Here is a 15,508-nt window from a genome sequence, read left to right on the forward strand (position 1 = left end):
CAGCAGGAGACAGAGAGAAAACAGGTCCTGGTATACCCTGGTCATGCAGTCTATATCTGCTGTTCTTCTCAGAAAAATGATATTCCTTCTGTTTGTCTCAGTTTTGGGGTTGTATCAGTCATTTTAGGTATATAAGATTTTCCTGTGTAGATTCCTTCTCTGTATTATTTATGCTATTAAACTTCATCAAAATTTGCTGTAAAGATGGGTACAATCCCAAAAAACCCCCCCCGCGATAGACTTGTTTCCGTCGTTGTCTCTACAACATCTTCTTGTGAGGAAGGAGAGCAGGGCGCCTCCCTGGCCTCACATCCTACAGGAGGGTCAGTGCTCGGGTCCCCACGCTCATCCTGCTCCAGCAGCTGAGCACCTAGCCCTACACCTGCATGCCTCTGTGTCCCTCAGAAGAGCATCGTGCCTCAGCATGCGACTGTGAGCATGGGTTGTAGCTGCCCTGATTTGCAGAAGGGAGTTATCTAAGCGATGCCACACACACAGGGATACCACCTCCTCTGCCATCTCTGGAAGCCTGTCACCTGCAGGGTGTGGGACCGGCGACAGTTAACACCAGCCCTGTCCTGTCCCTCTGCAGAGACAGCACACCTGGCAGTACTTCCAGTACTAAAAAGGACAGGAATCATCTGGCCTTTTCACATACAGGAAAAAAAGTTGTAAAAAGAGAAAAAGTAAAAAAGATCCACTAACACTTTTCTTTAAAATAAATGTCTCCTTCTTCAAAAGCTTGAAAAATACATTCCTTTTCCTTGAAGAGGGAGACCCATTTGCAGAACATGTCTGTTTTCTCCCTGGTTTCAAGGAGAAGGCTGTCACCATGCATGTTCAGGTGCTGCTTTCCCTGTAAGGCCTAAGATGGCATTTCCACATCACCTTTACCTCCTCTACCTGATCCAGTGCAGGGCAGAGTAAGACTAAAATAATGCAGCAGGTGGAGTCCCTGTCCTCCAGGGCTGAATGCATTTTCAAAGGTGGCATCTGCACTTCATTGCATGTCCCATGGTCCATTTCCAAGTGCTTCACTTTGGGTGAAGTACCAGGCCAGGCAATAGCTGAGCACCCTTTCCCATGTATCCCGTCTGCCTCTTGTGCAACATTTGGTAAGAATGCCTTGAGCACATTTGCCACTAAGTGTAGGTACTACGGTAGGATTAAAGGCTTTCTAGGATCACTGCGTCATTTGGTCTGGCCTCACATGCCTTCTGGCCAACCCATTTAGATCCTGCCACATTTCTTCCCAAACTTCCAGTAAATGGTGGTAAACTCCATCCCAGTCTCAGCTCTGGTGATCAGCTTGCCCCTTGGTGCAGAAAGAAGGCATGACTGTGTGACAGAAGAAGGATTCCCTGTGCCACCGCAGAGCAGAGCTCCCATCCCCACCTCTTGCCCCTGAGTAAAATAAAGCGCACCACCAAAGATAGTCAGCACAACTATGCTGTTACCCATTGCCATATGTCTTCCTGGTTCTGCTGAAGTCCTGAGATGTGCAGATTCCCGAGGTCATTCTGGGGCAAAAACACTGGGGCTGGGAGAGTGCATAAAGCTCCCTTGCATCGGACTATGCCACAAGCCTGACAGATCCTGAAGGAAGAAGCCACATCTGGGTTCTTCCCCTGAACAGTGGACGTCTGCTTTAGAAAACCTAGGATAAAGAAGGGCTGGAGCAGGGACCACCAGGCAAAGCATTTCTCCTGTGCACCAGAACTTGCCACCCAACTGGCTTGATCGGGGCCAGGGGGGGAAAACCCGCTGATTCCAGTGTCCCTGGGGCCAGACCCTCCCATTTGTTTCTGCCTGATGCTCCTAATCACTATCACTAGCCAAAAAAGTGCCCAAAAGGGGAAACCTCCTGGGACAGAAAAAACCCACCTTGCAGAGACAAACGCACGCTCCCCGCATGTTTGAACACACACACACACACACACACACACTTCTACACATACACACAACCAAGAGCCTCAGTGGCTCAAAATAGCACCTGAGCACACAAGTGACCTGCAAAAGCAGCCAAAAAAAATCAGTTTTCAGTCCATTCCTGAGCACACAACAAAGTCAAGTCTGTGGAACCCAGTGCAACATAAAATAAGCCTAACCCATGCAACCTCTGCTTCACAAGTCATAAATCTGGGGTGGAATTTCTCTCCCTTTTCTTCTTGGTAAGCGTTTCCCTTCTGTGGCTGTTGGATGCAATTGGAGGCCAGGCTGCCATCGTCTCAGGCTGGGATTTGGATAGGAGGGGGAGGGAGCTAATCCTTTTTTCATCACATTAAATTAAGCTATAAACTATACCTTTTAATTCCTCCTAATTAAATTTCTCACTGGAAAACGGAAATGTTATTTCTTAATATTTTTTCACAAAACATGGCAAGAAGCACTTTGGAAGAGGTGTGCCTCAGCGTTGCAGGCAGCTATCCTACGCAGACATTGTGGGACATGCCTGGGGCTCTCCAAGAGCTGAAGACCACTCCACGTCAGGCAGCTCCCCCGTCCATCACACATACTAGACTGACTCACCTCCACACATGCATTCAGCCATGAAGAAGGGAGAGTGCACGTTCAGCTGAGACAGCGTCCAGCCATCTAAGATATGCAAAGTCCCAGAGCTAGCCCAGCCCCTTGGACTCTTCTGGTGGAGAAGGATGCATTCCCAAAAGCCCTTGAAACACCCAACCAGCCCAGTGTTTGCTGGGCTTTCTGCAGCCATGGTCCTGCCCTCTTCTGCAACCACAGCAGCAATGTCAGGCTGTGGTGGTTGCCTCCTCAATGGATGGATCCAAAGTGCTTTGGGGAAAAGAAAAAGAAAAATAATTAGGGCTTTTTAATTTTTAAAGCAAAGCTGTTTGGGAGCCCAGCTTCAATTAGCATTCAATGGGCTGCATCCCCTAAATCATGTAGGGGTTGGCTGGCTGGCTTACAAATGCCAGGCTTTTCTCTACTGACACAGAAATATAGCTAGTGCTTTGCAATTCTAAAGCATTTAAAAGTAATTGGCATTTTCCCCTTTACGTTCCAAGATGTGCTCATGGGAAGTAACCCAATAGGCAAGAGACTGTCTCCAGGGCCTCTGAACTGTTCTGGCTTCACAAAGGAAGAAATCCAATACAGCAAATTGCAGCGAGGAGTCAGCTGAAAGCAAGAGCAGGCTACAAAGGAAGCAACGTGTCCCTCTCAGTCCTCCTGGCTTAGCAAGCAGAAGGAGTTTCCATCTGCTCTTCAGATCCCCAGCAGCACAGCGACCCGGTATCACTGAGCCAGACCAGAGGTAGCTACAGCAAGATCAAGCACCAGCTCAGTGGAGTGGAGAAACCCACATCTGACTCAAGGACATGCGTGCCAGGGCTGCATTGGAGACGGTATGTCCTAGGTTGCACACACGAGATCGGGACTTTCAGATTTCAAGGTAAAAATAATGACACTGGTGTTCCTTTTGCCCAAGCTGGTGAGGATAATGAGATGTGAACAGTGGTTGAGCTGTCCTCCCAGGTCAGCAGGCTGCCTGGAGAAGAGACAAACCACACAGCACTCACCTCCAAGGCTGAAACAGAAACACTCCAGGGCCAGCTCTGGCAAGAGCTGCTCGTTTGCAGAACTGTTAATCCCACATCTACATGCCTCCAAGCATAACCATGTCCCACCAGGACAAAAACAAGAGTGAGCTCTCCCCCTGAGCAACCTGGCTGAATTAGATAACCTGTCTCCATCTGCAGGGTACCAGTGAGGAGCAAGAATTTGGGGGAGAAGGATTTTGCAGAGCCTGCTACCCCAGAGCATCTACCTATGTGATGGGTGAGGAACCCTGGCAGATAGCCTCCATGAGATAGGAAGAGACACCTGATCTTGTAGCTAAGGTGTGGGATCTGAGACTGAAGGACTGGTGAACTCATGGGTGGGTAAGATAAATCTCGCAACTTCAGACACCAGCAAAGTAAACAGCCTTACCTGAGCTTTCTTGCCCAAGGCTACTCTTGCAGACAACACAGAGAAATAGGCTTTTCTAGGAAGCCCTATTTTTGAGCTCAGCCTGACAATGAGGTGAAGAATGCTGAAGAAGTGGGCTGACTCTAGAAGCAGCTTAGATGACCAGTGTATTTGGACTCTGGACATCTAGCACTGGTGTCTCTGGAATCGAGGGGTGAGGTCCCAGGCAAACAGGGCATCCCTCAGAACCACAGTTGGACCCTCCAGTACCTAAACTCTACCCGCGTCCCATTTCGCACACCTCAACCCCACTCCTCAAAGGCTTCCTTTCCCCTGCACGGCTGAACACAGAACTAAGTCTCTTCCATTCCCACCCTAGGGAAGTCTCCAACACCCATAGTGCTCACCGATGTCTTCAGATAGAGACCTCTAAGCTCACCCCACCATCCCCTTCCAGCCTCCTCTGCCCCTGGACCCGAGTCCTCCTGATCTGGGGAGGTCCTCTTGCCCCACCGGTGTCCCTCACTGGCTAGCCACTGCGTTTTGGAATCCTGCCAGCAACTCTACCTTTTCAGCGGAGACATATTCCCCAGCCTTAACCCAGAGGGGCTGGCAGCCACCTCCTGACCTGCACAAGAGAGGAATGTCAGGCACGTCGTGAAATACAAGTCCTGCTTCCCAGAACTGTCAGGCTCCATTAGCGCCAGAGGGGCCTGACAATGTAAGGTTTTTAAACCCCAAACCGCCACACTAGCAAAGTTTCCCTTGCTAATGAACCACCCACAAGCTGAAACACAAGCCCAAGGCACAGGCAAGGCAGCGTGCAAGAGATGCAGGCAGACGTGCACACAGAGACATTCTTCTATATCCGTTTTCCGAGAGGCTCTTCTTCCCTACATAAAGCACAGCTGTTTATTTGCTTTTTCGGTGCTGCATCCTCAACCTGCTTTTAAAATTAAACCAAACCTTAGCTCCAAGGCAGTAGCTTTGTTCCATCGTACTGGAAAACAAAGCAAACCTAGACAGAGGGCCAGCTAAGACTGAGGGAGACGTTAGACATATTATTAAACCCCAACACTAACCAGTTCTTGTTTGAAGTGGTATTTGATGCAGAAAGCACAAGAAAACAGGTGCATAAAGATGCAAGAAGCCACCCCTAAGGTCTCCCAGGAACCAAATCAGTGCCTCCAAGCCCCAGGTTTATATGAGCCCTAGGCTTTCCACCCCGACTCAGGGGACAGTCATTTCTAATGCAAGGACAGATGAATGTGTGGGTCACGTCACCACGCGAAGAGCATGTAGCACCCATCAGCAGGTGGAAGACAAAGACTGGGGGTCTGGCGAAGGGAATTTTGTGAAATGGAGCAGCTGAGCGAAAGGAAAAGTCATAATTTAAATCCTGTTTAACCCAGAACTGACTGAAATCACTTCATGTCCCTGGAGAACACCTGAAACACCCTGCTACTGGTCTCTGCTTACTGCTTTCCTCCCAGTGCCAGCCTCCAGCAGCACTGCACTGGAGGGAGGTCTTGTCTGTGGATGCAGACAAGATGCATGGGAGAGGGAGCAAGGGGGTGGCAAGGGCTGGAGGACTGGTAACAAATCTCTGTGGTTTTAAAGGGTGGCTTCTAGCCATGGCAACAGAAGCACCAAGGGACAAGGGGCTCATGGGGTCACACACCAGCTAAGCAGGGGTCTGAGCAATCCAACCAAACCTGTATTTTTTGATGCAGGTATTTAAAGGGAGAAGGGAGGGAGCATTCTGAAGTTATACATTGACCATGCAGGCTTTCACCATCAGTTCTGGGCTCTGAGGATTCTGGTGGACATCCTGAACCCCTTTTCCTTTGTGTGATGCAGTGGACAGGCTCCAACCCTGGGTAAGAAGCAGTGCACCATAGGAGAGGGTTGCAATGCAAGGCTGGGTCACTGCAGGAGTCATGCCTCTCTAGACCCTACTCAGAACATTGCTTCAGCATTTAAGTTCAGATATTTAAATAAATAAATAAAAAGTGACAATTCAAAAGCAAGATCATAGTGTCATGTGCTGTTAAGAATAAATCAGAATATTTCTCCTATTCCTTCACAAGTCCACTACTTCCTCTCTACCCCCACCGAAACCCCACACAGCACAGCATCCTGCATTAAAATGTCCGTATTCAACATACTAAATACTCACACTATTTGCTGATGATCCATTTGGTAGGTTTTTCAAGGTCCAGATACCGGAAAAAGAAACCAAGGAAAAAAAAAAAAACCACACAGATTTGCCAATCAAAGAAGGAAAAAAAAGGACACTAGCACTTCATACACAATCCAAACAACATGGGAGGAGAAGATGTTCTCACACATTATAAAAATCTTGAGAGAACAGCCTTGCAGGGGACTAAAGCCTTCTGTGCTCAGTGCAGTATCATATAGTTGTGTCTACGCTAATATGCTTTGCAGGTTTAGGAATAAGTGAAGCTAGACTCAAATGTGCAGTACACTCAAGAGGTCATTAGGAAAACAGTACAGACATCTGCAGTTAACTAAAAAAATCAGTGGAATTATTCATGTACAAAAAGTTACAGGAACACGCATTTGGGAGGAAACAGGTACTTAAACTAATCCTTTCCAAATGAACATATGCAATAAAAATGGAATTAACACCTGTGCAGATAAAATACTTCTGCTCTCTTACACGGTGATGCTCGTAGTGCATTTTCAGTTGCTCCTAATAAGATTCCTGATAGCTCTGAAAACATGACATCATCTCTGTAATGGTGCAAAGAACTGCAAGTTGGACAAGGCTTTACTTCTTGATCTTGTGGCATTGTTTTGTAGATAATTTTCCCTGTTAATAACAAACAGGATTCAGAAACCTTCTGACCTGCAGGATTTTGGAACATTTTTTTGACGGGGCAAAAGAAGTATCTAATACCCATTTTTCATGACAGCGTGTTCAAAAGTAACCTCAGTGGAAATGAGGAGAAGGAGGAGATGCAGAGAGAACTGCCTCAGAAACTGTGCTGAACAAGCAGCGAAAGAGCGCTGTGAAGACCTGGTGAGTAACAGCGGTTCACATCTAAACAAACTAATTATTTTAATAGCTCGGCAACTTGAGCATCCAAATTAATATAACTTTATCCTGGGTAATATCAACATCTAAAGATCAATGCAACAATGGGGTTTTATACAATTTTTAGGCTTCTGGTCCCTAAACATTTTATATCTAATCAAGGCATATCTTAGTTTTTCTCTTCTATTTTGTTTTCATTTGGTAGGAATGTCAGTCAGTCCCAAGGCGTTTTTTTTTCTTCCTCTTCTTCACCTTCTTGAAGACAGGTTTATGCTAAGAACCATCCTCCGGATTTTTTCTTCGTTCTTTAAAATGTTAGCTTTTACAGCACAGATCTTGTCTTGCTGGTCTTTAATCAACTGTTCCAGTTCAGCCAGATCAGCTTTTAATGGTTCTACAGCACTGTCTGTGACGCTGAAAGAAATACAAAGAGTGTGATGTTATTGGAAACATTTTACTGCTTCTGCCTCCAAGAAAGTATATTCAATACCTGAAAGTTTGCAAAGAATTTAAATTGTGCCCACCCTTCCTGAAAGAAAGTTTAGAATAAGAACAAAGGCATAGCTAAAAAAATGGGCAGACAATAATACTGGTCAAGAGAGATCACCCACAACTCAACAGTAAAGTCACTTCTTGGCTAATCTCGCTTTTCCGCTAAAATCTCTTTGCTTTGCAGTTATTTCACCCCAAGCTATGTACACATCAAGCACTACTTTCATGTTACGCAGCCAAAAGGTGCAACCACCTGGCCTAGGGATGAAGCAGAACCTAACTATGTGGGACAGAACACAACAAGGACCAGAGAAGCCGTGGATGCTCCATCTTTGGAAGTGTTCAAAGTTTGGTTTGATGGGACTTCAAGCAACCTGATCTAGTGAAAGATCTCCCTGCCCATGGCAGGGTGGTTGGACTAGATGATTTTTAAAGGTCCCTTCCAACCCAAACCTTTCTATGATTCTAAGGACATCCACCTTTTACAGGGGCCCCTGGGTCCTACCATGATACACATGGTAACAGCCATCCCTCCAGGTCTCGTCACAAGAGCTTAAATGGGAGAAGCACATGCCAGAGGATACAACTGCTGTGGAGGTTGCTGGCCTGCTACCAGCTATTTCTTGCATTAAACCAACAAGCCAGCAGCAAGACACCAGCAGCTGCCAGCAGCACCAAGCTGTAGCAGGTAGATGTCTGAGAAGAGGCAAGGTACATGAAAACTGTTCCATCGCTAGCTGTTGACAAGGGCAGGCAATCCCACACTAATAGGAAATTTAATAAATCCCACGCTAATAAACCACAAGTACACTGATACATCGTAAGCGAATGGGGTGTTCGGCTTTAAAACAAATGTGCCCCTTTCTGTAATGCTTTGCTGATCTTCAGGAACACTGCACAGCCAGGGAAATGACAGACTGAGCTAGCTTGCTGTCATTCTGAATTACCCAGTCAGTTTGAGAACTCATTTGCTAAAGGACGCATCTCAAAATCATTTAGCTCTCCCCTCCTTTCTACCACATTAGCATAAATCACAAAAAGCATCGCTAGAAGTTGCACTAACATTTCCCCAATGGGACCCTTCAATTGTCTTTCACAGAAGCAAAGAAAACAAAGACATGCATCCAAATTCCAGTACATATGGGAAACATTGTTTTCTCCATGTCTGATACTCTGTAATTCTTTCCTGAAGCGTTGGACATGCCTTAGCACTACACTGATCTGATTAGGATCTCATACAAAACCTTGTGAAGTGCTAGGATACGCTGCGGCAGTCTTAGCTAGCTTGTGGCAGGGAACCGAGTGGCTGTGCTGAAGGGATGCCAGCCTGCCCGCAAGCTCACATGAAACAGCTGGCCATTGTAAAGCTTGGTTTGACATAACTCTGCAAGCAAAATCAGCTGGGCAGTTCCTTCTTCCCACTCCCTCTCTCCCTCTGCACCAGTGTCAAGGAGACAGTCTCGTCCTCAGCAGACTTTGCCTGGGAACTCAGGGGACGTACGAAGCCAGTGAAGCATGTACAGTCACTGTGCTGGGAAACCAGCCGAAATATAAATGACTTGTTTGGCAAGGCCAAAGTGGATCCACTGAGTAAGCACATGCCTGGAGAAAGGCCTGAGACTTGCTCCCTGTCACCAGGCGTGGTGCAAAGGCTAGTGAGTCAATGCCTCAGTTTCTCCAACTGTAAAATAAAGCCAAACACCATTTCCTTTCTCTTTGCAGGGTTTTTATGTTCAGAGGCCAACCAGAGTGTTAAAGCCTGTCAAGGTTTTGGGACAGAAGGTGCTATGTAAGTGCAAGGAATTAACATCATTACACTTTATATGTGAACCAAAGCCCTAATTCCCACCCCAGCCAGTGGACTAAGCCAGTAGCTGTAAATTTCCAACATTTAACACATTGCTACCTACCAAGATAGGACTTAGCTAAGAATACCACACACACTTGCTTCTGCATGAATGAAGCGTGTGGATTCAGGGAGCAGCAAATCTATCTAAGCTGACTGTGGATTCAAGAAGATTGATATCTAGCTCATGTTTAAGATCAGAGGACACACAACTGGAAGGGACGTTCTGTTTTCAAGGAGCATAAAGACACATTGGTGAGACAAGTAAGGTCAAAGAAATTGCTTCTAGGCTTGACCTCCTTGTTTTTATTATGCACGTCACCTCCAGTCTCCTGGCTTTCCAATGCTGTTTTTTAACCTTGCACAGAAAACAAGTAACACCGCTGCAGAACACTGAATTCAGTAGCACAAAGAGAGAAGGTTGTGATTCAGGAATCCACTTCTAGTCCGGATTCAAAACCTAGTTTGTTTATTAAGGTCTTCACCCATTGCTCCTTATATATTTGTGAGAAGAAAACAAAACAAACCCTCTCACTTCACGTAAACATTTGCATCTCTGCTGTCATATACATCACGTGAAATTGAGATGAAAAGACCTGAAGACTTTAACACCTCAAAAAACAATTCAGACTGCAAACAAATTTCCCCAAACCACAAAAACGACTGAAAAATTTGCTTTGAAAAATGAGCAAAACTCTCCCCTCTCCTAAAACCAGAAATCTGTCTCAAGAGATAAATCAAACTCCTTGACGACACTCACCTTTGCTCTTTCTGTAGAGCTTCTGCATGCTGTCTGTTCTCGTGCCGCCACATCTGCAACTCGTTCTTCATGGCATCCATGTCTTCCTGAATGTAATCCATGATTCTGCCAAGCGTAAGGGCACTCCGGCACAGAGTCTGAATAGAGACCTGAAACTTCTCAATTTCTTTGGCTACCAAGTCTCTCTCTTTCTTCTTAGCTGCTTCTGACACAAAGGGCTTCTCCTAATGGAAAGGATGAATAAGAAAGCAAATATCAAAACTAGGAAAAATGTTTGTTGCACATGATGTATTGAATGAAGAATGTTTTAAAGACTGCTAACTGAAGTATCTGGAGAAATGTTTATGACAGTCTGCAATGAAAGAGAAGAAATGAAGCAACAGCCTAGCAGTAGATGAGCAGAAAGTGTACCATCTCCAGGTCACCACTGCTACAGAGGACTGCTACAAAACTGTGCAATAGCATCAGCAATATTAAATTGCTTTTCAGATCACAAGTGTACAAAAGTAAAATTAGTCTTTGATCCCCCAAAAAATGATCTCACTGATGTTCTCATTCTCGACACAATCTTTCCCAAAGCAGCGGGTGTAGAGGGGCAGGGGGGAAGCTCCTTCACATTCAGTCATGATTTACTTCAAGCTATTTCTATATATTGAAAAGGAAATTTCTGTGGCTTAATGTGGCATCATTAAACAGAAGCTCTCAACAGACATGTAACAGTTTCGTTACCAAGCTGCTGCTGCCACTGACTGCCAATGCAATCACTGTGTAAATTGCATATCGTCCCCTGTGCACTCTATGGGGCAAGGCTGGACTGTCACTGCCATCACGCTCCAGAGCCCTGTACCAGGACTTGGTATTGAAGACTTTACTCCATACTGCTGCAAGTCACAGTGCATAACAACACTGAAAAAAGGTCATGTTAAACACTTGAGGAAGATTATTATGAAATCTGAAAGACAGCGATTTGGAGAAAGAGAAGCATCCCTGCTCATCATGTTATAGGCTACCACACCATGCACGTTCATTGGACCTGCTTGCCACAGTGTTTTGCTGTTACTTGGGAGCTACAGCAGATGCTGAAGAGCACAGCCTCCTTCTAGTTCTCTAAATCGCTCCCTTCAAGATGCTTCTCTCCCTCCCCTGTGTGTATCTGGATTTCCAGCTTCTAACGCTGGTCCTAATAATAGCACTTCATGCTGCACAGCTAAAATAGACGGCGGTTATTCCATGCCTTGTATTTCTGTTAACAGTGGTTGTAAAATCATGCAGGCTGCAGATGTGGCCTCAATAAACTCCACTACTCAAAACTAATTTGGTCTTGTGCACACTTCCCTCATGTGCAGCCAGCAGAGTCTCTGTGGTCAATCTCCTGAAGCCTACTAGCTTACTGCAAGTTGAATAGAGGGAAAGTGTTTGCGAAAGCATTGAAGTCACAAAGAGCAAAAGGATGCCACAAAAAGAGCAGTGATGCTGCATTACTGTAACAATCACATTCCAGGAAAGCCTTCCCTGAAAACAACAATCACCGTTAAAGAAAAGTCTGCTGGGTTTTTTCTCCCCCATCAAGAAAAACAACCTAAGTTTTCTTTCTTTTCAAGATTCCTACAGGTCAAATTCCCAAACCGAGTTTTTAAGACACACAAAGCTTTAAGTGAAGTTTATTTAAAGTCATTTTGGTCATTTAATGTATGCCGGAAAACTAGAAAGGTCTTTCTCTACCACCCCAACCACAGGATCAACCAACTCCTAAGCACAGTTCCTAGCGGCTATATAAACACAGAGGTGGCAGTGTGCTTCTCTCTCGTGCTGGGACACCAAATCTACCCTGCTATCCCCTCCTGCCCTCCTACCCAATTGGCCTGTCTTCCTGTGCGAGCTGTGGGCTGTTTGTTCAGCTGCATTTGGAGGCAGCAGGGACTACTGCCAAACACATTTCAGCAGCCCTTGGCTTACTGATGAACTCAGATATATATATATATATATTTTAGAAAAATACTTCTAAAGATTTGAAGGCTGAGATTTACTTACGTCTGATGCTTGTGTTTTACCACACACGCAGCACACAAAAACTGTGGGACTTCTGAGTTTACTGCGATTTTATAATGTTAAAGTTGTTTAATTAGGAACTGGGCTGAAGTGACAAATGCTGCTGAACTTGTGACCTTCACTTCCTAAGTCAATTCATGAGTGCTGGCTAAACTGTTAAAAATAACACTCATCTTAATTCCTTCTCACTCGACCCATACTTCTCTCACAGAAGCAGGTGTTTCATTATACTACATTACATAAAACATGTTATTTAGATACTTTCTGGAGCCATCTATGTGTTTGCTATCCTTTAGAACACAAAGGCTGCTTCTTGACCCATTTCATCCCCTGTGAGCTGGTAAGCACCCTCGTTCCAAGCAGAGCTGCTAAGTGTTGAACAGTTCTCCCCTGGGTCTCCTCCTCGACTAGCCTCTGAGCACAATAGCCAACGGTGTTCCCATGGACCTCGTCAGGCTTCTCTCCCCTACTGATCTTGCAGCTCCCCAGAGAAGAGAACTTTTGCCCGGGTGCCCCTGAAGTCACAGATTGACAGGACAGGGTCCTGCACACCAGCCATTTACTAGGGCTCAACACACATCTCAGGTTGACAAAAGTTCCTCTCCTGGAAATATTTTTTTGCCTCGCTGCCTTGCTGCAGCTAGGAAAGGTGTATGAACAGATCTGCATGCTCACAGTGTTTCAGAACCCTTTGCTGTCTATTCTATTTTCCTAGTCCTTGCTACATGTTCTGCCACACCAAAGCCATAGGGAAACCTTAATCCATGGCACCACACTTTGCACATGTAATTGGGAAGTTACCTATAAAGACAATCGCCTTCAGTTCAGCAGCAGAGCAGAGTTGTATCATATCCAACAGCTTCCCAGGATGAAGTTCCATTGCCTTGTTTTTCCTCTCCTGCTAAGCACACCAAACCCTTACCACTCCCCCTCCCATCCATTATAAGAAGGCACAGCCAAAAGGTAGTTGTATTTAAGGGTAACGAAGCTGGTGAAGAGTCTTGAGAATAAGTCCTGTGAGGAGCGGCTGAGGGACTTGGGGATGTTTAGTCTGAAGAAAAGGAGGCTGAGGGGAGACCTTATTGCTCTCTACAACTACCTGAAAGGAGGTTGTAGAGAGGTGGGTGTTGGTCTCTTTTCACAAGTTACAACAAAATCCCACAAGTCTGTAAACAAGCAAACCAGAACTGTATACTTTAAAACATAGATCCAGCTAATAATTTGAAATATTCCATGCTAAAATACACCGCTGCTTGAAAGCTCCAGTGAAAATAAACCACCATGGAATATTTTCTATGAATCAGGAAGATGCCCTTAAAGTGTATTAGTAAATATTCAAAAATAATTTTAACGTCCCTGTAACTCCAACATACTCTTTGTACAGTTCAGTTCTTCAAAACTGACATAAAAAGGACAAAATATTATCCCATCCAAAGTAATTTCAAGTACTGAAACATACTATTACTAAAAATTTATTAAATACTATTTGGACTTAAACAGGTACATCAACAGGCTTGTTTAAAAAAAAAAAAAGTCTTTCAAATGCATACTATATGATATCCAAGTGGTGTAAGAAAACGCAAGAGTTTTTTTAGTTTATCTCTCTGAAGGAGAAGCACTTAAATTTCAAGCTCCCAAGAAAAATTTCCCAACACCTGAAGGTGCAGTAGCTCAACTGCCATATTGTTGTCCCCCCTCACACGAGTTAAAAAATAACCATCAATTCTTTCTTTCATTTCACTAACACTTGTACTACCAAGATGCTATGTTATATTTCCTGCAGTCTACAGAAAGCTGAGCTCAGCACAGAGAATTATCACCGTGAAGCACTCAAGCACTACCAGCTATTGCTTATTATAAGTAATTAAGGTGGTGAGGAAGCCATATTGTCTGTTCTCAGTTTCATAGTTACAGTTATGGGTTAAAATCTACGTGGGACACTCTTTTAAATCACTAAGAATTATGGGAGATGGTTTATTACAACAGGCAACGTGGGTGGTAAGGGTCCTGAATGCCACCTTTCCTCATTTTGCACAAACATGTAACAGGATATATTCAGTTTTAAGAAAAACGCCAGAATCAGAATTGTTCCAGTCTATTTAATTAGGCCATACACCTCAATGAACTCTCCTTTCACAAAAGCCTAAGAATCAATAAATTATCCCCATATAAAAGACTGTATCACTTCTGTAGGCCCAACATGCTTCCCTTCCTTCGTGTTTTTCATAAGGCACCAAGATAAATGTTTATTTTGGATTCCTGGGAAAAAGTCTGCCTTTCCCATTACCTCAATGTGAACAGAACACAACGTGGCCTCGGATGCAGGGACCTGAGAAATTAAAAAGGAGGATTTTTTTTTTTTTCATCAATAAAGGGGAAATTATCAACAGGGCTCCAGAACCCACCAGAATTTACTTGTGTTTAATTTACCCTCGCTAAAGCAATTAGTATAAATATTGCTGTGTGCATAGCCCCATAAAAATGGATCATTCACAAGACATCCATTTCTGATAGTTGGGCTGTTGAGGGCATTTGAAGTGTCTGACATCTACTAAGCTAAAGAGGTGATTCTTTTTTTCCCCACTGTTTGAAAAGTTTATTTCTAGAAACAGTATTTGCTTACTTTTATATAGCTTCTCCTTTGTTTCCATTTTTTAATTAACAGTTTTTAAATAGGAATCAAATTAGAACAAACATCCATCAAGCACTTTATAGTTTCTACAGCCGCTTTTAACTATTATATTGCGTCCTATTATGAAAACAGACCCAAATAATCATAGTTTTATTGACCTATACCATTTCCCCCCTACCTCTTTCTATAAGACAGGACAGAAACTTCATTTTGGACAAGTAATTTTGATACATTCAATGTAAAAACAACAAGGTGGGTTTTTTATTGTACAAAATATTTTTTGATCATAAAGATTGTTTTCTTTTCCTGGTTTTTACAGAGTCTGCATTTTAAGTAGATTGTAACTATCCACTAGGGATCACCGTAAGAAACTCTTTCACAGAAACACAGGGAAAACAGTAAATGTTAAATCATTTCAAATGAACAGGATGCTTTTTCTGCTTATGCCAGGTACCAAGTTCAGTAACAGGCCAAGGAATCGGAGACACAGTGTTCTTTGCTGTTAGATTTACCAGAGTTAGTCTGACCTGCTTCTGAGTTGGAAGGCACAAAAAGAAAATAAAAGGATAGCTCTTTAAAGGGAGCATTTTTCTTCTTTTTCTGGGGGTGGTGGTGGTGGTTTTTTCCCCCAGTTCACATTAGATTCCTCTAAAAAGAGCTGAATTTTTCAGACGTACATAAATACTCCACCTCAGCCCCCAGAGCCAGTCTGCCTTACTTCACATTCAGTCCGCG

At 44.3% G+C, this 15,508-nt stretch overlaps 1 protein-coding gene across 1 annotated transcript in view; it reads right to left on the reverse strand.

The window, feature by feature from the left end:
* Nucleotides 1-7,038: 7,038 nt before the first annotated feature.
* TRAF3IP1 (TNF receptor-associated factor 3 interacting protein 1) overlaps nucleotides 7,039-15,508 on the reverse strand; it is a 49,173-nt gene continuing 40,703 nt past the window's right edge. The window contains exons 15-16 of the mRNA XM_009885818.1: nucleotides 10,093-10,316; nucleotides 7,039-7,408 (exon numbers count right to left, since the gene is read on the reverse strand). Coding sequence (XP_009884120.1) covers nucleotides 7,243-7,408; nucleotides 10,093-10,316 — 390 coding nt within the window. The 3' untranslated portion in view covers nucleotides 7,039-7,242. The remainder of the gene's footprint in view (nucleotides 7,409-10,092; nucleotides 10,317-15,508) is intronic.

This window comes from Charadrius vociferus, unplaced genomic scaffold (genome assembly GCF_000708025.1).
Source record: "Charadrius vociferus isolate BGI_N301 unplaced genomic scaffold, ASM70802v2 scaffold245, whole genome shotgun sequence".
NCBI classification, from domain to species: domain Eukaryota; kingdom Metazoa; phylum Chordata; class Aves; order Charadriiformes; family Charadriidae; genus Charadrius; species Charadrius vociferus.